At 39.5% G+C, this 26,954-nt stretch overlaps 2 protein-coding genes across 7 annotated transcripts in view; one reads left to right on the top strand and one right to left on the bottom strand.

Moving 5' to 3' along the window:
* The window catches only part of NT5DC1 (5'-nucleotidase domain containing 1), a 118,941-nt gene extending 92,691 nt beyond the window's left edge, over positions 1 to 26,250 (bottom strand). For 5 of the 6 annotated variants that reach the window (XM_045544219.1, XM_045544218.1, XM_045544216.1 and 2 more), the window contains exons 1-6: positions 26,013 to 26,196; positions 21,004 to 21,095; positions 19,468 to 19,539; positions 14,705 to 14,811; positions 11,101 to 11,180; positions 9,193 to 9,277 (exon numbers count right to left, since the gene is read on the bottom strand). In XM_045544219.1, the coding sequence (XP_045400175.1) occupies positions 9,193 to 9,277; positions 11,101 to 11,180; positions 14,705 to 14,811; positions 19,468 to 19,539; positions 21,004 to 21,095; positions 26,013 to 26,105 (529 nt within the window). In that variant the 5' untranslated portion in view covers positions 26,106 to 26,196. Of the gene's footprint in view, positions 1 to 9,192; positions 9,278 to 11,100; positions 11,181 to 14,704; positions 14,812 to 19,467; positions 19,540 to 21,003; positions 21,096 to 26,012 lie in introns of all 6 variants that reach the window. The other variant, XM_045544214.1, reaches the window with a different exon arrangement.
* On the top strand, positions 916 to 7,143 carry COL10A1 (collagen type X alpha 1 chain). The gene is made up of 2 exons (XM_045544221.1): positions 916 to 1,060; positions 5,195 to 7,143. The coding sequence occupies exons 1-2, from the start codon at positions 925 to 927 to the stop codon at positions 7,081 to 7,083; spliced, it is 2,025 nt and encodes a 674-aa protein (XP_045400177.1). The 5' UTR covers positions 916 to 924; the 3' UTR covers positions 7,084 to 7,143.
* Positions 26,251 to 26,954: the final 704 nt, after the last annotated feature.

Below are 26,954 nucleotides of genomic sequence, written 5' to 3'. Positions count from 1 at the left end.
CAAAAATAAAAATGGGGTATGATCATCCCATCATGAACCACCCTAAACACTGGAGTAATAATACTTAAAATAAAATCACAGAAAAATGTGGTACATAGTTAAAACTATTAATATATATTTAAGACAAAGAGGTTATTTTTCAATAAGAAAACAAGGAAAAAGAGAACCCGACCTGGTCTTGTGTGCCTGCCCAATAGAACTTTCCACCATAATTAGTGCTTGTCACCTCTAAGGGGAGGAGCAACTCAGGGTAACCTCATGCAGCAAAGGAAAAACAGTATAAATACCACAGGGCAGCTCTGGAGAGGCACCTTCTGCATTGCTCACCTGACCAGTGGAGGCCTCAGAAAGCTGCCAAGACACCATCTCCAGGAACTCCCAGCACCCAGGCAAGTCTATGAATTGATGCTCGCTGGTGGACTTCCATGTTAGCTTGCTTGGAAACAAGCTTCAATAAATTAACTATTGGGTTTGCTTTGTGATTTTAAAAAATGGCTTTCTACTAAAATACACTCAGAAAGTTTTATTTGTATCAGTCTACATAAGATAGTCCTAATAAAACCATATTGTACAACCTTGCCCTAATCTGAATTTTAGTGTATTTTGAAACTATTGGATATTTCAGGCTATGTCAAAGATCCTGAATTATTTAATAGAGACATCCAATAATAATGTGTTTCTTTTTTTGTAAATCACTTCGTTTTTACTTGATTACTTGAATGTGGCTTCCAAAAACAAGATATATTCACAAAAATAAAAAATTATCTCTCATTAATTTATGGAATATATTTAAAATATATAGGATAAGGTGAAAAAGTAGACAACTGTGTAAAGAATTCATCTGTGTAAAATTAGAATAAAACAGGTCCATAACAAAGCTGTATAAAATTATTCTTTTCTGTTTTTCAGAATCCATCAGAGAATATGCTGCCAAAAATAGCCTTTGTGCTGCTAATGTCCTTGAACTTGGATCAGTCCTTTGCTACATTTACAGGCATGAAAGGACCACCACCCAACATAAAGGCACAGTTCTTCATTCCCCACACAATGAACAGTAAAGGTAAACTAAATTGCATACTTTGCTCTATTAACCAGTTGGTACATGCTTTCTATAATCTTAATGATCTCTTTAACAAAATGCTTTTAACATCATAAATTATTTTCCAACTCCTCAATTAGCTCAAATTGTTACAACAAAGTGATTTGTGAAAAAAGTAGGTCCAGTCAAGAACATTAATATCCCTTGCACAGTAAGTACAGTAGGAAGTGTATACCTGAAAGTATAGTAAAGATATACCTGAAGAATGTTAAGAACTTTTATGTGTAGAGATCTTTTTCTCTAAATGATATTTTTACATGAATAACTACACATAATCCAGAAATATTAATCCAATTAAAATTAATCAAGCTTACAAATTTTAAATTAAAAATAACTGCCAATTGTATAAAGAGAGTAACAGGTTTATATATCTAAGTACTTAAACAGTTACTTTTAAAACCCATTCAACTAGCCCATAAATACACACAAAACTGAGTCTTATCAAATAAAACCTGATGCCCCTCCTAAATAAATTTAATAGGGAAATGAAGCAGCAATTCTCATAATTACTTACACATTTTTAATATAATTTAGGGGTAAAATGCACGGACTTAACTGCCACATACCAGTTATGTGTGTGGCCTCTGGGGAAGTTATTTATCCTCTCTGTGCCTTATTTTCCCTATTTGTAAAATAAGGATCAGCTATCTCAAGGGGCTGTACTGAAGATTAAATCGGTTAACACCTGTAAAGTACTTTAAGTGTTGCTATTACTAGTACTACTGATACTACTACTTCTATTACTTGTAATTCTACTTCTACTACTACTGCTCTACTGGCGTAGCCTTAGGTAAGTTTTAACTTTCTCCTTGAACCTATTCCTCATCTGCCCAGGTTTCTTGGTTACCGTGAAGGGTACTGAGATAATACCTTGTATATGTGAAGTACCAAGAGATTCTCAAAGGAGGGCAAGGGCTAGGCCTCATACTCACTAATTCCATTTAGTGCCATCCGACACAAACTGCCTACAAAACATCTACTAAACAATACAAACTGTAGGCTTCAAATTTCCTTTCCATAATATTTTTCATTTTAGCTATATATTTTATCATGTAATTAAGCTAAGGATATTTGTCATAAACTTTAAAGACTATGCTTTTGAGAAAAACCATTTCAAGCACAGGAAACTTGTAAGATTGTCATTTTAAGAAGAAAGATGACATTTAAAGTATTTCACAAAAAGTAGATGAATATTTAAAAACAAATGCATAGGTATACAACAGATACTCTTAAATGTCTCACAATATAAATAAAAACTAGGAGAAAAAATAAAAGACAAAGAAACATGCTACTTTACTTGAAAGCAACAAATGCAATTTATAATGTTACAATAAGAAGCACTGGATTCAATAATCTCTGTGACCATAAATTCAGACTTTTTATACCTTACCAAGATTATAATCAAAAGTCTTGAATTAAAAATAAAATGCACCACATTTATAAAGTTAAAAATATTTCTATCTTCCCTCCTTAATATACTGTATCATCTTGGCTATTTTTACAGAACAAATGAAAATATCTTGTTAACAAATGGAGCTATATTTTAACTATTAACCTTGGTCTCTTTTTGATAATGCAAGGTAGAAATAATTCGAAGAGTTCCTATGTAATTCCTAGGCGTATCTGCTCAACACAGACTGAAAGGGAATTCAGCCAAAACACACTAAACTATGCTGCAGAGGATTCCACAGCTAGTGAGTAGACACAGGTGCCACAGTCTGACACATCCAACCACCATTTCAGTTTGTGCCATTTAAAAAACTTAATAGTCAGTACTCATTTTTCCTTGAGGATGGTGTCCCCCTAATGTTGAACGAATGAAATTTTTTTCAGATGGAGAGCTACAAACAGGGGCTGTCTCCCAAGGATTCAAACAGAAGTTAAATTCTTGCACTGAGAGGTTAAGGACCCATTAGTACAACATTCCGAGCCACAAAGATCACCCTGACATTGGAGTGCTAGCCTCAAAGGGCACCCAATGCAGTTGTTTTCATTGACTTGTATTTCCTCTTTAAGAGTAAAACAGATTTCCAGTCATACTAAGACAATTAGTTTTAGTATGAACATGATCCTTATAATCAGATTCTGAAGCAAACCTCAGTCTAACATGGTTTGCATTTTAAAAAATATGCTATGTTATTCCAAACCATTAAGAAATGACTTATTTATTCTATTTGCAATGTATCTACATCCATTCATACATATAGATATATCATGTATGTACACTAAAATCAATCAATAAGGTACGTGTTTATATGGAAATCTTTTTTAAAAATTAACTTTTTCTAATAGTCTTTTGCCTAATGTCATTTTTTGAAAATCCATGGGAAAGCTCTATGTATTTAAATGTTTACAAATTGAAATATAACTCTAATTAGTACACAATATAAAGATACCTAAATCTAAAACAATTGTTTCCCCATTTCAACATATGTATTTTAATGATTTGCTCTGTATTTTATATACACCAAATGTTTTTCAAATCTGAGGAACATCTTTACCTAAGAGAATAATACTAGCAAATACTGTTAGCTGACTACTTGTTGTGTGCCAGTCAATTAAATGAGAGATTTTTTATTTTAATACCTTTGTGTACCAACAACTAATAGTTAAAGGGAACTATACCCATAAAAATAAGTTTTCAAAGGCAATTTATAATTCATTTACTATTAATTCCCCTTTAGTCTTCAGTGTGATTTTTTAAACCATTACAGATTTAGTTACAGTTTATTAATCATTTTTTTTTTCTAACAACAACAACAAAAAGATGTGGCTCAAAAGTCATAGCTATAAGTCACTTTTAGGGTTTTGGCTAAACTACTTTACTGTGACATCTACTAAATCTACATTATCATGAACCATTTTCCAAAAGCATAAGACTCTAAATCATACGTATAAGCAGGCATTCTACTGTTGCTGAAATTTATTAAGCAGAAAATTATTTATATTAAAATTCTGCAAGTAGATTTAAAAATCAAGTAATTTTATTATCATCTTTACTATTTTGCTAAATAATTTCTCTGAAAAATAATGATTTTTCTTATGTAGATGCTTATGATGATTATTGCCGAAAGACTGGCCTGATAATACTTCACTAGTAGTATATTCTGATGCCCACAGTGCCTGGTATGTCCCACCTTTGAATGACCAAAGCAGCCCTTGGATACCTCTTAAAGCACTTATGTGCACACTTGTTTTACTGTTTCTGACTGAAGCCCTTACAGGACACATTCTGTGCTTTCTCCACACCTGTGGCCCAACAGCATTTTTCACATCACAGGCACTAAACATGTGATTTTTGTATTTAAGTTCAGTATACGGAGTCAAACAAACTCAAAGCTCTATGAAATCAAACAATATTTATTTATATTTAGATAAGCACTTTAATACTATTTTATGTATCTCACCCATTATGTCTAATTCTCTAATTCTTTGTTTCAAGTTTAAGACAATATACTCTTTCTTTGTTTCAAGTTTAAGTCAATAACAGAGAGTCTATTGACTTAAACTTGAAACACATACAGACATGCACTCTCAGGTAAAAAAAAAAAAAAAAAAGAAAAGAAAATCAACCTAAATCTAAACTATTTTCAGCAGGGCCATGGCAGATGTGAACTAGAAGTAATTCCATTTCTCATTTATGTCTCATAGGATAGCTTTGTGAGGGAAAATTGTTATCGTTCTTGAACATTTTCTCACTTATTCTGCACTTGTCTTTTCTGCATGTTCTGTTAAATAGCTTTTCTTTTCTTTCCTTTGTAGGTAGATAATTTTCCCAAAACAAGATAGATTTACCTCCACTGCACTCTTATTCTAGAGGAATTCTTCAAATCCCAGCTGATTTTCATGGATCATTAAGATGTGATGAAAGTATTACAATAGCCATGGTTTTCTGAAACCATCTTCTCTAACAGTGTTTTGCAAAACCATATAAAATATATCATCTAAAACCATTTCAGACTGGTCTGCCTACAAAAGACTGAATGACACTGCCATGTCCTGTCCCAATTCATTCACATTTTGAGAAGCAATGATTATCTTCAACGTTACTAACTATCCCCCTCTCTGGGTGGGTGTATTGGGTGTGTCTTTTAGGTATACCAGTAAGAAAAGAGCAAGGTATTCCTGGTCCACCAGGCCCTGCTGGACCTCGAGGCCTCCCAGGTCCTTCTGGACCACCAGGAAAACCAGGCTACGGAAGTCCTGGACTCCAAGGAGAGCCAGGGTTGCCAGGACCACCTGGACCATCGACCATTGGGAAGCCAGGTTTGCCGGGACTCCCAGGAAAACCAGGGGAGAGAGGACCATATGGACCAAAAGGAGATATTGGACCAGCTGGCTTACCAGGACCACGGGGCCCACCAGGACCACCTGGAATCCCTGGCCCAGCTGGACTTTCTGTGCCGGGAAAACCTGGACAACAGGGACCTACAGGAGCCCAGGGCCCCAGGGGCTATCCTGGAGAAAAGGGCGCACCAGGAGTCCCTGGTGTGAATGGACAGAAAGGGGAAATGGGGTATGGCGCTCCTGGCCGCCCAGGTGAGAGGGGCCTGCCGGGCCCTCAGGGTTCCATGGGACCACCTGGTCCTCCTGGAGTAGGAAAAAGAGGTGAAAATGGGTTTCCAGGACAGCCAGGTATCAAAGGTGATCGGGGTATTCCAGGAGAAAGGGGATCAACTGGGCTACCAGGTCCCCGAGGTCCTCCTGGGGAACGAGGACCAGAATGCATTGGAAAGCCAGGAGCTCCTGGAGCCCCAGGCCAGCCAGGGATTCCAGGAACAAAAGGTCTCCCTGGGGCTCCAGGAATAGCTGGGCCCCCAGGGGCTCCTGGCTTTGGGAAACCAGGCTTGCCAGGCCTGAAGGGACAAAGAGGACCTGCCGGCCTTCCAGGGGCTCCAGGTGCCAAAGGGGAACAAGGCCCAGCGGGTCATCCTGGGGAGCCAGGTCTGACTGGACCCCCTGGAAATATGGGACCCCAAGGACCAAAGGGCATCCCGGGCAACCACGGTTTCCCAGGCCCTAAAGGTGAGACAGGGCCGGTTGGGCCTGCAGGATACCCTGGAGCTAAGGGAGAAAGGGGCTCCCCTGGGTTGGATGGAAAACCAGGGTATCCAGGAGAACCAGGTCTCCATGGCCCTAAGGGTAACCCAGGGTTACCAGGCCCAAAAGGTGACCCTGGAGTTGGAGGACCTCCTGGTGTCCCAGGCCCTATGGGCCCAGCAGGAGCTAAGGGAGTGCCTGGACACAATGGTGAGGCTGGTCCAAGAGGCACCCCTGGAATACCAGGTACCAGAGGCCCCATTGGGCCACCAGGCATTCCAGGATTCCCTGGAGCTAAAGGGGATCCAGGAAACCCAGGTCCGCCTGGCCCAGCTGGCATAGCAACTAAGGGCCTCAATGGACCCACTGGGCCACCAGGGCCTCCAGGGCCAAGAGGCCACACTGGAGAGCCTGGCCTCCCAGGGCCCCCAGGGCCTCCAGGCCCACCAGGTCAAGCAGCCACGCCCGAGGGCTTTATAAAGGCAGGCCAAAGGCAGAGTCTTTCTGGGATGCCTCTTACTAGCGCCAATCAGGGAGTAACAGGAATGCCTGTGTCTGCTTTTACTGTTACTCTCTCTAAAGCTTACCCAGCAGTAGGTACTCCCATCCCATTTGATAAGATTTTGTATAATGGGCAACAGCATTATGACCCAAGAACTGGAATCTTTACCTGTAGGATACCAGGAATATACTATTTCTCCTACCACGTGCATGTGAAAAGCACTCATGCTTGGGTAGGCCTCTATAAGAATGGCACCCCCATAATGTATACCTATGATGAATATTCCAAAGGCTACCTAGATCAGGCTTCAGGAAGCGCCATAATCGATCTCACAGAAAATGACCAGGTGTGGCTCCAGCTGCCCAATGCGGAGTTGAACGGCCTGTACTCCTCTGAGTATGTCTACTCCTCTTTCTCAGGATTCTTAGTGGCTCCCATGTGAACACATGCCCACTGAGCTAATCTAAATCTTCTGCTTGGAAAGGCATTTCCCCAACCCCATCCCACTCCACAAAATGCATGCGGAGGTAGGCTGAAAGGAATGTGAGTAATTTTTATTTTCCAAAATACAGATTTGAGCTATGAGATCAACAATTTCCCTCCCCTTGAAAAGTGAGCAGCAAGAGTAAACACACGAAGACCCTTTGAATTGCGAGTCAGCAATCCTAAGGCCCTTTAAAGTATTCTGTGAACTCCTTTAATATTTAAAAATTTTACCACAGAAGTCTTGCTAAGTTAAAAAAATACAAAACTAGCAAAAAAGACAGAAATAAGGCTCTAAATTATATTAAATTTGCTTTCAGGAACTCAGGATTTCCTTGTAAAATAAGGCTGTTTCTAACAATCAATATGAGAACTTCCAGGAAACATTCAGGAGGAAGTATCATATAACTTTATAGAACTTAAATACTTGAATATTCAAATTTAAAAGACACTGTGTACCCTGAGATATTTCTGATGGTGCATTGTTCAGAGGCCTATATGGTCCCTTTCATCAAGATCTATTCAAATATATAGGTGCATATATACTTTTTAAAGCTCTCATTAAAAATCAAAATATTATGTTGAAATTAATCTGAAATGCAAGGTGCTTTAGTCAATGAATCTTTCTAAACTTTTCTGTGATTGCAGAGAAGCTTTCTATATACCCAGCACATCTTGGAATCAAGTGTCTGACCTATTCTTATTTATTTAACACAAGTGTGATTAATTTGATTTCTTTAATTCCTTATTGAATCTTATGTGATATGATTTTGTGGGTTTATAGAACATTAGCATATGTACCTTGTACCTCCCACTTCAGTGAAATTAAAACTAATATCAATGGTTCCGAAATTTGACTAGAAGTGAAAAGATATTATTTATTTATGCTCTGTACTGTATTTTTATATTGCTGTTTAAAACTTTTAAGCTGTGCCTCACTTATTAAAGCATGAAATGTTTTACTACTCCTTATTTACAATGCAATAAAATAACATCAATAGATTTTTATGCTGGATTTATTTGAAAGCAGCAATTTGCTGTTTTCAACCATTCTTTTAAGGCTTTTTATTTTACAAAGATAATAAAAAAGTAAAAAAACAAAGTGTTGGGTGGCTTTTATAGTTGTCATGGATATGTCCTTCCAATGGGGATGGGCATTCCCACACACTCAAGCACTCAGTGTAGACTGTGAAAAGGGACGCACACAGCCACATGTGACCTATGAGCCAGGGTCAAGAGCTGCTGATTAGAAACAGAAAAGTGAGACAATCATCCCAAAGCAGTGATTTTCTTCTGGGCAGGAAAGAAGCAGGTGGCAGAGAAATATGTACTTTGAACAAATACCCTGCAGTTCCTATTTATTATCTTGACATGTTTTTAGTCATAATATTTAAAATTATTTTGACAGCTTAAATTACATTAAAAGGAAGTCAAGTAATTTTTATTTCAAACAAAAGGCAATATTTTTCCAAGCTAAAAAATATTGCTCTTGAGTATCCATCAGCCCATTAGTTGAATCAGCATGATCTGGTTCAAGTCACTCAGGCATCTGTTTATTCCTTAGAAGCAACTTTGTGTAGCCCAAGCAAAGCTGTGAATGAAAAGGTAAAACCCTAGGCTCAAGGCTGGCGCTATCTGTGTCCCCATTCTGGGTCATCCAGTCCTGTTCCTTAAGCAACAAGAACGAAATTTCCTCTAGCAGGCACTCTGCCCACCTGTCTACAACTAACTACACTAATGGTTACAAGTGTCACCAACCCTTCATGCCCAAGCCAGGAAACAGCAAAGCTGGAACTTCAATTCTGGGGAGCCTACAGAACAACCCTATTGGCAAACATTTTTGTAAAAGGCAGTTTAACAGTACAACTTGGAATAACGGCAATTATGGCCATGAAACAGACATGCATAAAAGGACCTCTTAAAATGTAAGCAGAACCAACCTTATAACAATATTTAAGATCAAATTAAATCCTAAGAAACATGGCAAAATAGGTAACTTCCAACTAATTCACTAGACACGCAGTGTTTAAAAAATATCTATTAGGAAGCCTCTCTTCCCGTTACTCACCCTTAAAAGCTGACGTTTTGTAATTGTGTTGTATGCCAGCAATTATATCCTTCCAAAAATCAAATGTTTTTTGACCATTGTTGTGCTGAAAAAAAAAATCCAAATGTAATAAATATAATAATTCTGTTTTTAAACATAGTTTAAAATGCTAGCAAACAATTACAATACAGATGGTCCCCAACTTAAGATGGTTCACTTAAGATTTTTTGACTTTATGATGGTGTGAAAGCGACAGATTCAGTAGAAACCATACTTTGAGTATTCATATAACCATTCTGTTTTTCATTTTCAGCACAGATTCAATAAATTACATGAGCTACTCAATACTTTATTATAAGACTTTGTGTTAGATGATTTTGCCCAACTGTAGGCTAATGTGTGAATGTTCTCAGCACATTTAAGGAAGGCTAGGCTAATCTATGATATTTGGTGGGTTAGGTGTATTAAATGCATTTCCAACTTAAAGATGTTTTTAACTTACAATGAGTTTATTGGGAGGTAACCCCACTATAAGTAAAGAAGCATCTGTATTACAATATTCTAAGATAGGAATTTATGTTTTAGAAAACATAATAAAGTTCTCATTTTCCTAAATGTGATTTAAAAAAAAACAAAAGATTAATAAAGTTCTCATTCTCCTAAATGTGATTTTCTCCCAGAAAATCACTGCTATATGTGTATATATATACACAGATATCACTAAATATTAATATACCTCATATAGACCAAATCAAATAAAAATTTCCACTCCAAGTCTAAGAATTATAGAATATTTTGCATACATAAGTAAACTTACAATGTTATATAATTTCTGGAATGTCAGAATGTGTTACTTAACACACTAGGGCATCGATGGGGCTAAGGAGCCTGAAGTCCTAAAGCCCCAAAAGCTATCACTTTAGAATTCACTTAACCTGAATTTCAATCTTAAAAACCAGCAAGTTTCTACAGGTGAGATGAATGAGGTTGCAAATATAAATTGTAAATCATTTTTATTAATATTTTTTTAAACCAGAAAGCAAATAAACATTACATTAAAACACAAAACCTTATAACCATTTGCTTCCTTGGACATAAACCAGTGTCCTTCTATCTAAATAAAGACAGATTACTAGATATTTGTACCTAATTATACAAACTATGAAATATTTAAAGACTGATATATTTTGCTTGTAGTAACTAAAAAAAAAAACTGACTTCATCTTGTGTTAATAAAGACTTCTACAAACATACCAAAATTCTTGCACCCCAGAAACTTTTCACAAACACATGAAAATAATTCTGATTCAAAAATAAACCATTACCCATGCTCTACTATAAACATGATAATAGTGATTTTAAAAGACAACATATGCAAAAAGGAAAGTGATTGTGACATGTAAACCTATTTATGTTCACAGGTTTTAAGTATAAACTGATTAACCAGAGACCTATTTAATTTTGGTACACAGTAGAAAGGAAAAACTTATATGCATTAAACTATGCTCAAAATAATGAATTTAAAAATTTCATCTCATTTTTCTGTTTTTATGTTATTTAGAATACTTACAGACATATAGAATTTTCTTAATTACCTTTACCTTTTTTTATTCTGCTAGTTAAACTATTTATTTGTTCTGCTAAAGAAAATAGTTTTTCCAGATTCAAGTTCTGGTATGTATTTTCTTTTTCTAGACTTTTGCACCCCCTGCTGGAGAATAGGTTTATTTTCCCTGGGGAGAAAAGTGGTCACTGCTATTTAGTTTTCCAAAAATATTTTGACTGAAGTCACTGTGTTTTTCCTTTCCAGTCACCTCTGAAACCACAAGGAAGAAATTAAAATCTCAACTTGAAAGTTATATGTAATTAAGTCCTATGATTTATGACTAAGTACATACCATAGTTTTTAAAAAATGAGTCCCTACTCACCTTTGTTAGTAAGTCCACCACCCTGGCACATAGAAGAGCTCCTGGCAGGTCAAAATAGTTATCATAAAAATAGTACTTTCCTAAAAAAGAACAAAATATTAATTTTAAACCTGGAACAAATCAATGCCTCATGTACGTGAAAGACACAGAAACATGGCTGAAAAGACACTAGATTTCAGTTTAATTATCTGAAGAAGCCTCCATTTTAATTCAAAATGGCACATCATCTTTTAAGGAAGGTTTAAAGCTTTGAGCATATTATTATAACAAGAAATTTAGTTAAAATATGGTATCTGTAAGTTAAGCATTTTATTCAAAAATATTTGAGTTGTCTTCAAAAAATAAAAACTAAAACCAGAATATACCCCACCTATAACATGGAATATGAAAAAGCCAAAATTTGTTATCAAAGTCACTGAATTTCAAAACAATGAAATAAGCTAACCCTGGAGCACCATGAAGTGCTCCACAAAATAGTGCCTTTTCATAATGTGCTGGTTGGTCCCACCTAGAGTACCACATCCAATTTTTATGTCACTTGAGATAAATTTCAATACAATATGAGAACAATGGGGTGATGAGAGGAATAAAAACCATGCCATGGGAGGACATGGTGTGCTTATCTTAGAAAAACGCAAGGGTACAGGACAGGTACATTCCAGGATCTCACAGAATAGATGGATTTGATTTATTCTGTATGACCTTGGGGTAGAATGACCTCAACTAACAGGTCAGGAGCCAGTAAACGAATGTCCCAGCCTCCTGCTCCGTGGATTGATAACTCTGGGAGGTCTCTCTGTGTTTCTTCACAGAAGCCTCAGTAGAATCCAGCACCCACTGCTCCTTCCTTCCTACTGTGTCTCTCCCTCTCACTCCCCCACTCCTGCCTACTGAGATCAAGAGTAACCACTCCACTTTTGGGGGAACCCAACCTCACAGAGTCCCCTAGACTAACTCTTAGTACAAAGAAGAATCAAACAGAACTGATAGGTTGAGCCAGATTTTAGTTTAATAATAAGGAAGTACTTTTCAAATGGTCATAACTACTCTTGAGCACATTAATTGCCTGATTTGAGTCCCCTTTCCTCTCATTTATAAGCTGTGGGTCTGAGGTTATGGAATACATCTGTCTCGTTCTTTAAGGGTCCACTAGGCATAGTGTACAGCATATTGTAAGCACTCAATAAATGTTTGTTGACTAAATGAACAAATTATCCAATAATCAAATGGATTACTTTGGAATGAAGGAGTATCAGAAGTAAATTAGGAGAAAAATGTATGCAGAAGCCAGGGGTCTATCTCTCTGAATATCATTTAGTACCTCTTGCCTCGTCCTGTCAATTTATTAAAAATGTCTGAAAAATAAAGTCAAAGTTAATTCAAAATATGGCTGTGCCAGTTTGTGTCCTTTCTCTCAGTTAAAAATATTTTGGTTTTCACGGTCTTCCTGTTTTTCATTCTTTCATAGCTTAAATTCTTGGGGGAACATCTCAGACTGTTTTTCATTCCTAAGAATGGTTAGGGTGGCTTTGCCAGTGTGAATAACAAGTGATCTGGAAGAATAGAGAGATGATATCCAATGCGCATGTCTGCCTACGCTTTGTGATGCTGTAAGACCACGCAATACTCTTAAGACTCCCGAGACCTAGGACGGTAGGCAAAGCTTCCCAAGGTTCATTAATCTGTGTTTTCTCTTACCTCTTGGGCTGACCTACCTGAACCCAACGGCCAGCTCTCCTAGGGCACTGTTGGAGCAGGAAGCATCTCATCATTGCCAGGGACATACCCTTGCTTTTCTCCTCCCATTCCCCTTTCTTTGTGGGCCTTAAGAGATGAAATTCAATCCAAGAGTCGAAACACTGATTATAAGTCATGGTTAGGGTCTAATGTAATAACTCAGAGGGTTTAATGAGAAGGACTCACTGGTTCCTTCCTGCCCATAAGGCAAGTGGCTAATGTCACTCAACCATCAAACTTTGGGTGAATGTCCACGGTGTAGACAAGGAGGCTTGTTCAGCCTTGAGCTGTTAACTGGGCCAGGCTGCTCTCAATGCCTCACCCAACACCCAAACTCTGAGACTGTACCACAGGAAAGCTTCAAGTTCCACCACCTCATAGAGCAGATAGTTCATTGTGAATGAAGTGATAAGTGAGCTCAGTTCAATAAAACAAGTCTCTCAATCAACACCAAGTCCTTTAATCATTAAGCTTTACACATAGAAAAACTCCCCAAGAACCTAAGCCAACTCTACTACCCATCATCTTAGTGGAAATGGAACAAAGGCACATGAATGACTGAGGGGAAGAGAACAATTTACGCTAGCAAAGGTTCTCACTTCTGCAGATAAGTGATATTATCTTCACTTAAAGATAAGAAAACTGATGCTAAAAGTGGCTTAGTAATTGACCAGAGTCACTTTATCATGCAAGTAACAGAGCCAATATGATCTAGGGCCATGTGGCACCAAGCCCCTTGTGACTTCCACTATACCAAACTATTTCTACATAATCTACCATTTGGGGAAAAAAGCTCAAAAAGACTTGCTCTCTAGAGATCACGTGGCAAGGAAACCCAACCTCATGCACAGGTCAACAAACTGAACAGGCATTATCCAATAAGTTGTCCTTAAAAATGTCTATGTCCATCAATGCTTTACATTTCCTAAATGTATTGGCAGGGAATGTACTTTATGACTCTGTACCTAACTCTGAGGATTAATACACTTAATGTAGAAGAAGGCTACATATTGAGAAGCAATTGGAGTTCCTGAAAATAAAGGCCTTAGTTGGCAATATACAACAAAATTTTAAACCTGTGGATCTTTAGAGCAAGTGTACTTCTAGGAATAAACTCCTAGAATAAATTCTGGATATATTTATAAAAGTGCAAAATATACATTTATGAAAACATTGCCTCAGGCTTGTTTGTAAAGATAAAACAGCAGATACAACATAAATGCCCCTGCTAGGGGACCAATTAAATAAATCACAATACAGGCCCTAGATAGCACAGCAGGCCAGCAATTAAAAGAATGAGGTACACCAGTACATGTGCTGATGACAGGCTTTCCAAGATGTAAATTAAAAAGAGCAAAGTAAATACATGATCCCTTTTGTATATATTTAAAAAATAAGCTTTGGGGAAAAGGGATTCTGGGGAACAAGGGTTGGGGACAATTACTCTTCCTTCTATTCATTTCTATAAGGAGGAGAATTCCAAAAAACAGGAGTGGTAGGCAACGTGAACATGGAGAGAAATGGGAGGTGGAGAAAGAAAAGGATTGAGCACATAACAAGCTGATAAAGAATACACAGGACAGCTAAGGAATGTATTATTCCTAAGTGCTAATCTCCTCTCCAGAACAAGTACAAGGAGTATCAACAAAACCTTAAATAAAGAAGTGTGAAAATGCTAATAGCATTTGGAATTAGCTGCCAAACAGACATCAGACACATCTGGAAAAAAATACATCCTAGTGCTATAAGGCCAAACCCGCTCCCTTGTGCATCTGCCCAGCCGGGGGAAAGGAGGGGCTTCTTTGTGTCCTCACATTGAAGGGAAAGGGTCCAAAACAAAAGGGGAGCTGCCCCACTGGAGTCATACCTGAGCGGCAGGTCATTCCCATGTCTGACACAAAGTGCTTCCACTCCTCCTTGCCATAAGCCTCTGCCAGCGCCTCTGGAGTCATCATCTTGGTGCCGTGGCTTGCCCTAGTTTGGGGAGATGATGCACATTGCTGATTAATGGTTCCCTTGAATGCCCTTTCCTCTAGCATTGTGACTGTGGATCTCCACTGCTGCTGGAGCTAACAAAGATTTTTTTTTTTCTGTTTTCAATTGGGTGACTTCCCTGTTTAGGATCATTCTATAAGGCATTTATATGGACAGTTCTAGCTCTTCCTTCCTTTAATCCACCAACTAGCAAGTGATTAGAAGATGCTCACTCTGAGGTCAGTACTGGATGAGATACCACCATTTCCTAGAGAAGTTGTCATTTATTTTTTTTAAATTTTTTTCTTTCAATAGATTTAGGGGATACAAATAGCTTTTTGTTACCTAGATGAAATGCATAGTGGTGGATCCAGGGGTTTCAGTGAATCTGCCACCCAAATAGTATACACTGTACCCAACAGTTAATTTTTGATCACTTAGCCCCCCTCTCACCCACACCTTTTCTGAGTCTCCAAAGTCCATTATTCCACTCTGTGTGACCATGTATACCCATCATTTACCTCCCGCTTATAAGTGAGTACATGCAGTATTTGTTTTTCTGTTCCTAAGATACTTCACTGAGGATAATGGCCTCCAGTTCCATTCAAGTTGTTGCAAAAGACATTATTTCATTCTTTTTATGGCTGTATCCCATGGTGTGTGTGTGATATACACACACACCACATTTTCTTTATCCACTCATTAGCTGATGGGCACTTAGGTTGATTCCTTATCTTTGCCATTATGAATTGTGCTGTGATAAACAGAAAAGTGTCTGTGTCTTTTTGATATAATGATTTCTTTTCCTTTGGGTAGGTCCCTAGAAGTAGGATTGCAGGATCAAATGGTAGGTCTTTTGGTTCTTTGAAGAATCTCCATAGTGTTTGCCACAGAGGTTGTACTAATTTACAGCCCCATCGACAGGAAACATAATGCTTGTATAAGCCTCCCTTTTTCACCCCATCTGTGCTGACCTCTATTGTTTTTTGACTTTTTAATAATGGTCATTCTGACAGGGGCAAGGTAAGTTGCATTTACCCTAATGATTGGTATGCTGAGCATTTTCATATATTTTTTGGCCATTTGTCTATCTTCTTTCGAAAAATGTCTGTTCATGTCTTTTGTCTACCTTTTTTTTTTTCTTTGAGACAGAGTCTTGCTCTGTTGCCCAGGCTAGAGTGCCATGGTGTCAGTCTAGCTCACAGCAACCTCAAACTCCTGGGCTCAAGTGATCCTCCTGCCTAAGCCTCCTGAGAAGCTGGGACTACAGGGGTATGCCACTACACCAGGCTGATTTTTCTATTTTTAGTAGAGATGGGGTCTTGCTCTTGCACAGGCTGGTCTTGAACTCCTGAGCTCAAGGGATTCTCTTGCCTCAGCCTCCCAGAGTGTTAGGATTACAGGCATGAATCACTGCACCTGGCCCTTTTGTCTACTTTTTAATGGAGTTGGTTTTTTTCTTTGATTTGAGTTCCTCGCAGATTCTGGATATTAGTCCTTTGTCAGATGTTTAGTTTGCAAATATTTTCTCCCATTCTGTAGGTTATCTATTTAATTATTTATTTTGCTATGCGGAAACTTTTTAGTTTAAGTAAGTCTCATTTATTTATGTTTTTGTTGTACTTGCTTTTGGAATCTTAATCATAAACTCTTTGCCTAGGCCAATGTCCAGAAGAGTTTTTCTTAAGTTTTCTTCTAGAATTTTTATGTTATCGGGTCTTACATTTTAAGTCTTTAATCCATCTTGAGTTAATTTTTGTGTATGGTGAGAGATAGGGATCCAGTTTCATTCTTCTGCATGTGGCAATTTTCCTAGCACCATTTATTGAATCGGGCAACATTTCCCCAGTGTATGTTTTTGTCTGCTTTGTCAAAGATCAGTTGGTTGTAGGTATATGATTTTATTTTTGGGTTCTCTATTCTGTTCCATGGATCTATGTGTCTACTTTTATACCAGTACCATGCTGCTTTAGTTACTTATAGCCTTGCAGTATAATTTGAAGTCAGGTAATGTGATACCTCCAGATTTGTTCCTTTTGTTTAGGATTGCTTTGGCTATTTGGGCTCCTTTTTGATCCCATATGAAATTTAGGATCGTTTTACTAATTTTGTGAAAGATGATGTTGGTGTTTTGATATGAATTGCATGAAGTCTGTAAATCACTTTGGGCAGTATGGACATTTTAACAATATTGATTCTTCCAATTCATGAGTATGGGATGTTTTTCCATTCGTTTGTGTCATCTACAATTTCTTTCATTAGTATTTTGTATTTCTCCTTGTAGAGATCTTTCAACTCCTTGGTTAAGTATATTCCTAGGTATTTTGGGGTTTTTTTGGCAGCTGTTGTGAATGATATTGAGTTCTTTATTCGATTCTCAGCATGACTGTTAATAGTATATAGAAATACTATTGAATTGTGTATATTGTGTATATATACATTGATTTTATAACCTGAGACTTTACTGAATTTATTTGTCAATTCTAGGAGTCTTTTGGAGGAGTTTTTAGGGTTTTCTAGACCATTTAATCATACAGATAAGATTATCATAACTGGAACAATTAGAAAACAACCATGTGGGTGGGGTGGGAAGCTGGTTCTGGCTGCAATAGAGAAAGAGCAGCAGGTACCACAGTTAGAGCATGAGCTACACCAGGCTCACAAGAGGCATGAAGGAACCTGGCCCTTGAGCATGGATGACTATAAGCACGAGACTGGGAAGACAAAATGAGGAGCCACCTGCCCACACAAGGACACAGCATAGCTAAAACCACATGGGGAATCATGAGAGGAATATGTCAGAAAAGAACAACAGGATGAAAAAGTAGCTATTTTCTGTGCTCAAAATATTGCTGCTGCATCAGTTAGGCCTGGTTATGAGAATCTTACCCTGTAGAGAAAGAAATACAGCAATCCCCCCTTTGTCGTGTTTTTCCTTTCTGTAGTTTCATTTATCCATGGCCAATCATGGCCCAAAAATATTAAATGGAAAATTCCAGAAATAAACAATTCATAAGTTTTAAATTGTGCATCACTCTGAGTATTCTTATTATTGTTCTATTTTGTTATTAGTTACTGTTGTTAACCTCTCACTGTACCTAATTTATAAATTACACTTTATCATAGGTATGTATGCATGACAGTTTCAGGCATCCACTGAGGATCTTTGAACATATCCCCTTCAGTAAGGGGAGACTACTGTAGTGGACATCTCATACAGTTTCTTATGAAAAATTATAATTATAAGGAGTATCATTATTATTTTCTTGGTATTACGTTGTAGCAAAATAATATGAAGGAAAAAAGAAATGAAATAAGAAGAGCAAATGAGGGAAACGCATGAAGAGGCTCCTTTTTATAAAGAAGTTAACATTTTAGAAAGCTATATGTAAAGATGAAGGAATCCTGAATGGGAAATACAATCAGACAAGGAATCTACTATATCGGTTGAAAGAAGGCATCAAGGAGATCAGCTATTAAAATTCAGGAGAAACTGCAGGTTAGCCAGAGCTTGAATGGAAGGTGACAGACCTTCAGGAAGGGGTGTTGGGAGTGGACAGACAGAACAATGAGAGAAAGAAACAAAACCGTGGAATGCTTTTCATTCTTTTAACCATAGTTGATGACAGCCAAGCACACTGTAAGAATCTGATGGTAGAGTTAAAGGCCACAGTCAAAGCTGCATTGTATGTGTACACATACATACATACATACTCTATCTCTGGGTGCCTGAGGAAAAAACATACAAATAAATTACAAAATACTCAAAAGTGGAACCCGCTCTAGTCAGATGCACCTTAGGGGAAGGTCTGGGGGAGAGTGTGAAGGGAGTTTACTTCTTGTAAAAAGAATGAGGTATGAAAAGAGAGAATATATATAAGAAGCAACCTGTGCTGAGAGTCTTCTCCTTTGACTCTGATCGTGTTTGTATAAATATTTAATAATAAACAGCAGAGCTTCATGGCTATGTTGACTTGCCTGTACTATTAGGACTGAGGAAAAAACAGATGCTCACTCCCTGGTACTCTCTAAAAGGCTCAAAACGGCGATAGAAGCTGCTTCTGGATTACATGTCAGATCCTTCTCAACACTTGGAAGGTTGGGCCCAGAGAGAAGGGAAAGAAAGAGTCAGCATTGAGTGTGGGAGAAAATGATGAGGGTTGGAACAAGCCAGAAGGCGCTAAGATACAACATAAGCCCTGCATGATGGGGGAAAATTTGGATTAATGGAAGAAGAATGGGAGGTATGTATAGACAACTAAACCCTACCCAATATCCATTCTTTCCTTCCTCCTTAATAAAAAGAATGCTGATTTGATTCTAGGCACCTACACACCCAGCTAAACAATATAATTCCCAGGCTCTTTTGCAGTAAGGGGTGGTCAGTGAATAGAAGTTGTTAACTTTTTATTGTATTTTCTGCAAATATTTCTAATGAGCTAAACTTAAAGGAACTAGACCTTTAAATCTAATGCTCACAGACTTGTATTTAATAGTTTACACAATTCACACAAAGACATGTAATTAGACAGATAATCTGTCATCTTACTGACTAAGATAATCTTATTTATCCCATACCTTAAGGGTCATATGCTACCTAGTAATAAAGTATTCTGGAGGAAGTAAACGTTTGATTTCACAACTAAATTTTATTACCTGAGCACAGTGCCATTATCTGCAAGTTTTATGAAGTTCCCATCTTCCAGATCCAATGCTAAACCCTTGCAGCTAAAATAGAAAAGTTTTATTATTAATCAGTTCATATCTTTAGCCAACCTAAGAAATAACAGTCTAAATTTTTAAGAAGTCACAATGCAAAAAAAGGATTCTCCCACCCAACTGAATGATATGTTAAACACACAAATAAGAATATCCAAGAATTGTAAAAGTAAATATCCACCACAGAGCAGGCACATACGGGAAATTGTTATGTAGGCAAACAAAGGGCAGCATGCTTAGTTTGTAAAATCTTTAGGCTTTCAAAAAGATGAATCTCAAAAGAGAAAAAAAAAAAAACCTGAACATCAACCCATGCCGCTTTCAAAATGTGCAAATGTTTTTCATTAAATAAGACACACACACACACACACACACACACACACACTCTCTCTCTCTCTCTCTCTCTCTCTCTCTCTCTCATAGTCTACAAGTTGAGCCAGAGCCTTTTCTATACTCTTTAGAATTTGCCTCAGTTTAGGTCAGTTATAAGAACTTGCCCCCTGGGCAAGGCATATTATTGAAAACCACTAAAATAAAGTCAAATACTAAGTTGTAGATTCTCCCCTGAAAAGACTTGTTGGATTTGGGGAGAAAAGTGAGTATAGATTTCTTATTATGAATAATAAAAGCAAAGAGGCATAATGGCCACCAAATACCAAGGGAATTTAAAAAAAATGACAGGGTACTTTAGAAACATTATTTACTTGTGCTCACCCTATAATTTCCAGAGTCAGTAGGTTTGTATAGTAAAATGTTTCTGTTTCTTCCATTTATAAAAGAGATACAACAAAAAAGACTAACCAAGTATTGGAAGAATATATACTAGATGAACATTATGCATGTATTTTTCATGTGTTTTAAGATCATTAATTTTTTTTTCATCATTAATTTTAAACTGAACAATTTAGTGGCTAGGATTTTTGTTTGTTTTTGTTGTTTAAATGAAGAAGAAAGACAAAGGAAGCTTTGGGAAGTTGAGAATCCTAAACCAGAAAGGGAGTATACAGTTAGAGTTTTAGATAAGAATGTCTATTCAAATTACAGAAAATCGAATGTCCTAATTCAGACACTTACATAAAACATGATGATTCCTCCTTTTCTCTTACAGTTCTTAATTTGAGAAGTAATAAAACAAACTTTTTTCCCTCAAAGATGTAAATTTTAGAGATAGCTCCTAACCTCTGAGACTCTTAATTATGACAAAATTAAATCATACCAAAATATCCTAATTAGTCACATAAGCTCTTAGCTTATTTCTACATTTAATTAAGCAAGGTCTAAACTTGTTTAAAGTAGTGAAGACTTTTAATTCATTAAACACAAAACTTTTAGTATAGAAGGCATTTTGTCCTTTGACTCAATTTCACATTTCATGTTCTACCTTCATAGAAGAGGAACCATTAAGCAACAATTCAGAAGCACAGGAAATGTGCAGACTTTAAAAAAAAAAAAGAAAAAAATAAAAGAACTTACCAGAAATCCCAATCCTCTGGGGTCACACTGAGCAATTCCTTATCATACCCTCTCTCCTTAACTAGGAACTGAGCAAAGCTATTATATATGAGCTGAAAATAAGGGAAAGAAAAAAAGATTAAATATAAAACTCACTATTCATTCTTAATTTCACAGACATGAAAACCTAATGGAATCACTGGTGGGGGCAGGTAGGAGGAGGGAAATATCTGTAATTGTGCAGTTTAATCCCCCTTCACAAGAATCTTATCAACCCCTGTGAGCCCCAGGCAGCTGTCCCATCCAAAATTATACAACCAAGGACAATTATTAATCCTACTCCCAAATACTAACGTGTTGGAGATCATAATTTAAGATGTGACAAAGCTTTGTAAACTTATTTAACGTATCAGTAAGACAATAAACATGTTGACCATTCTATCATTACATCAGTCCTTGGTCCATCCTTGCTAGACAGGCCCCATCCCAGGGGATTGTCGAAGTGAAATACACATGGGGACCAGGCAGGTGATCTAAAGGGGGAATCATGAAACCTCTATCAGATATAGAAAGTATCTCTTATTTCTCCACCAAAGTAACAGAGGAAAGAGGACAAAGGAGCCTTTGGAAGCAAGTACAATGAATGATAGAAGCTCTGCTGATTGTTGACAGATCTATTTCTCAACAACAAAAATTCTAGGTTCCTGAGTGAAATATCAGGTTTTTTTTAAGAGGTGGCTCAATTTTAAAAGAACTGTGTAGACCAAACAAAAAGTGGACAGAAGGTAAATGAAGGTCCACATCGGCACACTTGAACCTGAGGCAGAGTAGTGGCCTGGGGTAGGTCTAAGCAGTGTCCAAAGGACACACTGAACAATCTGACTCTTCTGTAGATGTTAACTCATGGCAGGTTTTGATAACGCGGCATGCTACTCCAGGGAAGAGGGAATCAGAGAGTGGGGGAAGGTGTCCCTGGGGAGGTGAGGTTGACACTGATACTTAGGTGTAGCAGGCAGCTGAGTGAACCAAAGGGGATGGGGGCAGGGGTAGACAACGAAGGTCTAGAAACTGAGGGGCCTGCACAGGGCTGGAGGTGGGGGGCTGGGGTCTGAGTGTCAGGAGATGAGGGTGGAGAAGCAAAGGCTCCTTATCAAATAGAGCTGCTCTGTCATAAAGTTAATTAAATCACTATACACGTACTCCCAGCCAATGCAATCTGTTTCTAATCCAGGTCAACTGTTAATAGGCCCACATAACGATAACACTATTTATGAACAGTCCTCAACCTCGGTGGTGATTCAGAACCACAGATGACACATCTTAAAACCACCTAGAGATTCTAAGCCTACAGGTTAAGGAGGAGCCCAGGTAGGGCACCTGCAGGATTCCTGAAGCCCAAAGAGGACTAAAAGTCACTAACTCATATGTTTTTATGGATTTTCATTCAATCATTAAAAAAAACAATCAAAAATTTACTGAGTCACTCTGAGGTACAAAGTACTACAGACAATGAAAAGCATATGTCATGATGCCACTCAGAAGAACCAGTGCCGTGTGGTTAACAGAAGTAAAGTGCTTAGAGCAGTGCCTGGCACACAGGTAAATCCTATTTAAGTATTTGCTATTATTATGATATGTGGTTAAAAAACAAAAACAAAACACCACCCTGACTTGTAGCATTTGCCTATTTCTGTGGTATAAATACTCCCAGCATAGCCTGTTTCACACTACCAATAGTTTACCTGCTTACACAATTCCTGAATATTTAAAAATCAGCTTTCACAAGCCCCTAAGAGGCGGCTATTGTACACCATTAGACTTGCCTCTGGTCAAGACACTTTATTCAGTCTCGGACAACTGGAGTTTCTCACCCCTTGGCAACAACATTAGTCTAAGATATGGGCATCTGATTCCAATAGGGTCGGACTCCTTCCTCGGTAAAAGGAGCCTTTTGCATCAGGGGCATCCACAGTTGTGTTCCTTACTTCACAGAGGAAACATTTCTGCAATAGGAGAGGGGGGCCAATGCACAGGGAGAAGCCGAGAAAAGCAGGGAGTTTGTACTCTGAAACTCCTGGTCTAGGCCCAAGTCTTCTTGCAGCTTGTCCTGAGATTCTGTTAAGCGCCCCCTGAAGCTTTCACAGAACAGGGTCCTCCAGGACCTCCTCTCCCAGCCTCAGCTGTACTTGCTCCCTCCACTCTCACATGACTAATAACAATCCACACTCCACAGCAGTTGCAAATTAGTGCTCTGTGGGCCATGTGTAGCCCACAAATTGTTTGGTTCCCATTTAAGGTTGCCAGATAAAATAAAGAATACCTAGGTAAATTTGATTTTCAAATAAACAAATTTTTAGTATAAGCATGTCCCCTGCAATATTTGGGAACCCACTCTCCCACTCACTCACACATTTAGGTTAACTTCCTGGTACCAGGAGAACACAGCCATCATTGTTCATTGTGTCTTCTACAATGCTTTTGCTGAGGCCCTGGGTTTGCACAACACTAGGCCCCGCTGACTTCTGCAACTCCCCACCTTGTGCTTGCATTCCCAGCAGTTCATGGCGCTGCCACTCACCTCTAGGTCCTGGCCCTTGCTGCACTTCCTCTGCCTAAATGTCCCTTTCCCCAGGCCTCACCTGCCAGCTCCAGGCCTCACTTCACCTCGCCTCCCTGCTTCATGGCACCAAGCAGATAGCATGGTGGGGAGGGCAGAAACCCACCGCCAGACTACTGTGCTGGGTGGCCCTGGATCCACTATTTAACCTTCCTATGCCTCCTCATTCCCATCTCCAAATAGTGACTGTGCTGATATTACCTACCTCACAGCGATGTCATAAAGATTTAATCAGTTCACATAAGCAGAATGCTTATTAGAATCGTGGCTGTGTCATTTTCAGTTTTTAATTCGTTCAGCCACAATTATTGATTGGGCTCAGTATATTCCCAACACTAAGCTCAGCACACAGACCACACAATAAACTATCACAGATACCAAAGTCAAGGAGCCATCATCGCTCTAGGCCCCGGGGGATAAGTGTGACATGTAAACAAAAAATGTTAATACCATGTGGTAAGTGCTATGGGAAATTAGTCTTATGGAACACTGGAGATAGGATTGGAGCGGAGGGGCAAACTCCAGGGGCCCCAGGAAGGTTTCAGAAGGGGAAGGATATTTCAGATGAGACTTGACAGGATGAATTTACTGTGTGGAAGGGAGGAGACCCTTCCCAGGAAGGAGGAGACGAGGTCCAGGAAATATTCTTCACCACAGTGGCCTGAGACTGTCTTCAGCATCTTTTGCCTTCAGCGTGAGGGTGCTTGTTTGTCTAGGTATCTCCAACTCTAGCGTGGTGCTCAGTACACTGTGGGACTTAAAAAGATTTTCACACCAAACAGGATCCAAAATTCACTAGGTAACTGTTTGCAACCTTTAAACATCACTCATATTCCAGGCTCATACTAAAAAGTCCTTGTCTTTGAGGATCTTATATTCTCAAGTGTTAGGCTCATACAGGGACAAAATTGGCTCTAACATGACAGGAGTTTAACAATACATCCTCCATAGGAAGGTGACTAGAGAGGAGGGGCACAAAAATGTGAGCCAGAAGGGGATTTGAAAGGGACAGAGGGATGGAAAATATGAATCAATGATCTAAGGGAAATTGTGGCAAAAGGATCAAAAAGTAAAGAAAAGCTTTCTGTATGACTAAGGATAAGAGACCTGCATGGTAGGAAAGCAAAAAAGTGTAATAGCAGGAAAAGTACATTTTTTTCTTTTAGCATCTGTGCATAGAAAACACCCAAGTAATTCAGACAGCCACTCCTTTTTTGACCTTTGAAGTGTACCTGAACTGACTAGGGCACTGACATCACCATAATGAGAGCAGCCCGGCTGATGTCTGCACCATAACCTAAGAATTCTGCCCATAAACGGTGAGGTTTTGAAATGGTTTGAGTGATAACCACAAAAGCTAACACTTGTATTTGCCAGGTACTACTCTAAGCATTATACATCTATTACCCATTTAATCCTTGTAGCAATCATTTGGGGTAAATCCAATTATTAGCCCCATTTTATAGATGCAAAAACTGAGAAGAAACACAGGTTAGGGCACTGGCCCAAAGTCACAGAGCTAGTAACAGTGGGGCTGGTGTTCTAAGCTAGGCAGTCTAGCTGAGGAACCCTCGCTTTGACCACTGTGCTCACAACCGGCTCTTTTTCTGTCTGGAGCTTAGATCTTGAGTTCAAAAAAAATTCTGTTAACTTTCCGCAATTAGTTTCCTTGTGAAACCAATGGTACGGGGGAAGGAGGACCATTAACTTGAGGGGACAGATCTGGAATCATACATACTCCTATTTCCCCCTACCTCAGAGCACAGTGGGAACCCAAACTTCGCAGGCTGTTAGAATTTATTCAAAGTGCACGGAGCATGTAGTAGGTGCACAACAAATGTCTGTTTTCTTCTCTTGGAAAAAGGCAAAATTAGGGCTAAGATTTTAATGACTTTTCAACTAGTGTTCCTTCCAGTACACTACACAATCTCTCCCTGACTGCAGCTTAAACACTGATTGGTGGTCACTTGGTCATGCAAATGGAAAAATGCAGCCATGGAAAATGCAAGTCCCAAACCAGATGGCTGTACCCCACTCTCAGCTAGTGCTTAGAACGACCAGCAGAGAAGTTCCAAGGCAGGGGATCGGCAAGGGCACCCCCAGTAACCCGGGCCCCGCCCCTCCTCTGCCCTAGAAACCGTTTCCCCAGTCCGGTCTTGCGCAACTTGCCCCCTGCGTTCCTTTTCTTCGCTGCTCCTCTCTCCACCTCAGCTAAAGGCCGGGCTCCCAAAGCCGGTCCCCACGCACCGGCGAGCAGCGGGGGATGCACACTTCCGCCAGCGCCGCGGTGGGAGGCCGAGTTCCGCGGAAAGGCTCCCCCGCGGCCGCGCCGCCGCCCAGGACAGGAGGAAACGCGAGCCTCTCCGCCATGGAGGCTGCACGCCGTGCGCCCGAGGCAGCCCGCGCCACTCACCGGGGCGCTCTCGGGCAGGTTGTAGCGACACAGAGTGTGGTCCAGGTCGAAGCCGACCGCGTCGCAGGCGGCCAGGGAGAAGTGCTGAGCCATGGCTGCGCTGGGAGAAACGGGAAGCGCCCCGGCCGGGGAGGGTGCGACGAGCGCGCCGGCAGGACGCCGCAGGACGGGCCCCTGCCCGACGCGGCGGGCGAGGCGGAGCGACGCGGGGCGGGGCTGCGGGGCCCGGGCACCTGGCGCGGCCGCCTCCTGCGCTTCCCGCGCTCTCGAGCGCCGCCCCTCGCGCCGCCGGCGTCCTGGGCCGCGCCAGGTCGGATTTGCAGCAGCGCGGGCGCCTGACTCCCGGACGCCGCACCCGCTGCTCCTTCCCCGGACCGGGACTCCCGAAGGCCGGAGGTGACCGGGAGCCGTGCTACGGCCGCGCAGCTATGGCTTGTTGGCGCGCAGCCCTTGCCTGGGGTCTCCACAAAATTAACTGGAACTCTCCATGGTCTTCAAAAGCGCCTCAGGACCTGGAGATCGTGAAGTTAGACATGACCCTTTACTCCTGTGTGCAGAATAGTGTGAGAGGATGGAGAAAATTTCATCCACTGATACCCCTCTGACCCAATTAGTCTACACAATGGTAAGTCTTCTCGCCCACATGATGTCTGACTGTGGGTTAAACCGAAAACTTAATATTCCATAGTTTCTTAAGTGGTAAAATGGAAAAGAGACCTTTCACCATGTCATCCCCTGGAGTGCGTTAGAAAATAAATTTATTAGACATCGTGAAGGACTGTTTTGCAAAATGGCAGGGGTTAAGAAACCAGTATTGGTTATTCGATGATCCTATTTTTTATTGTAATGAATTTTTCCACGAAAGGACTTCAGAAACTTCACAGGAATATATAGAGCATATTACGGAAGAAAGAATTCTTACAAACAGATTAAGGTTTATAG

Source organism: Lemur catta, chromosome 2 (assembly GCF_020740605.2).
Source record: "Lemur catta isolate mLemCat1 chromosome 2, mLemCat1.pri, whole genome shotgun sequence".
NCBI classification, from domain to species: domain Eukaryota; kingdom Metazoa; phylum Chordata; class Mammalia; order Primates; family Lemuridae; genus Lemur; species Lemur catta.
The sequence above is the reverse complement of the archived record's forward strand: the minus strand, read 5'-3'. Positions and strand labels throughout refer to the sequence as shown.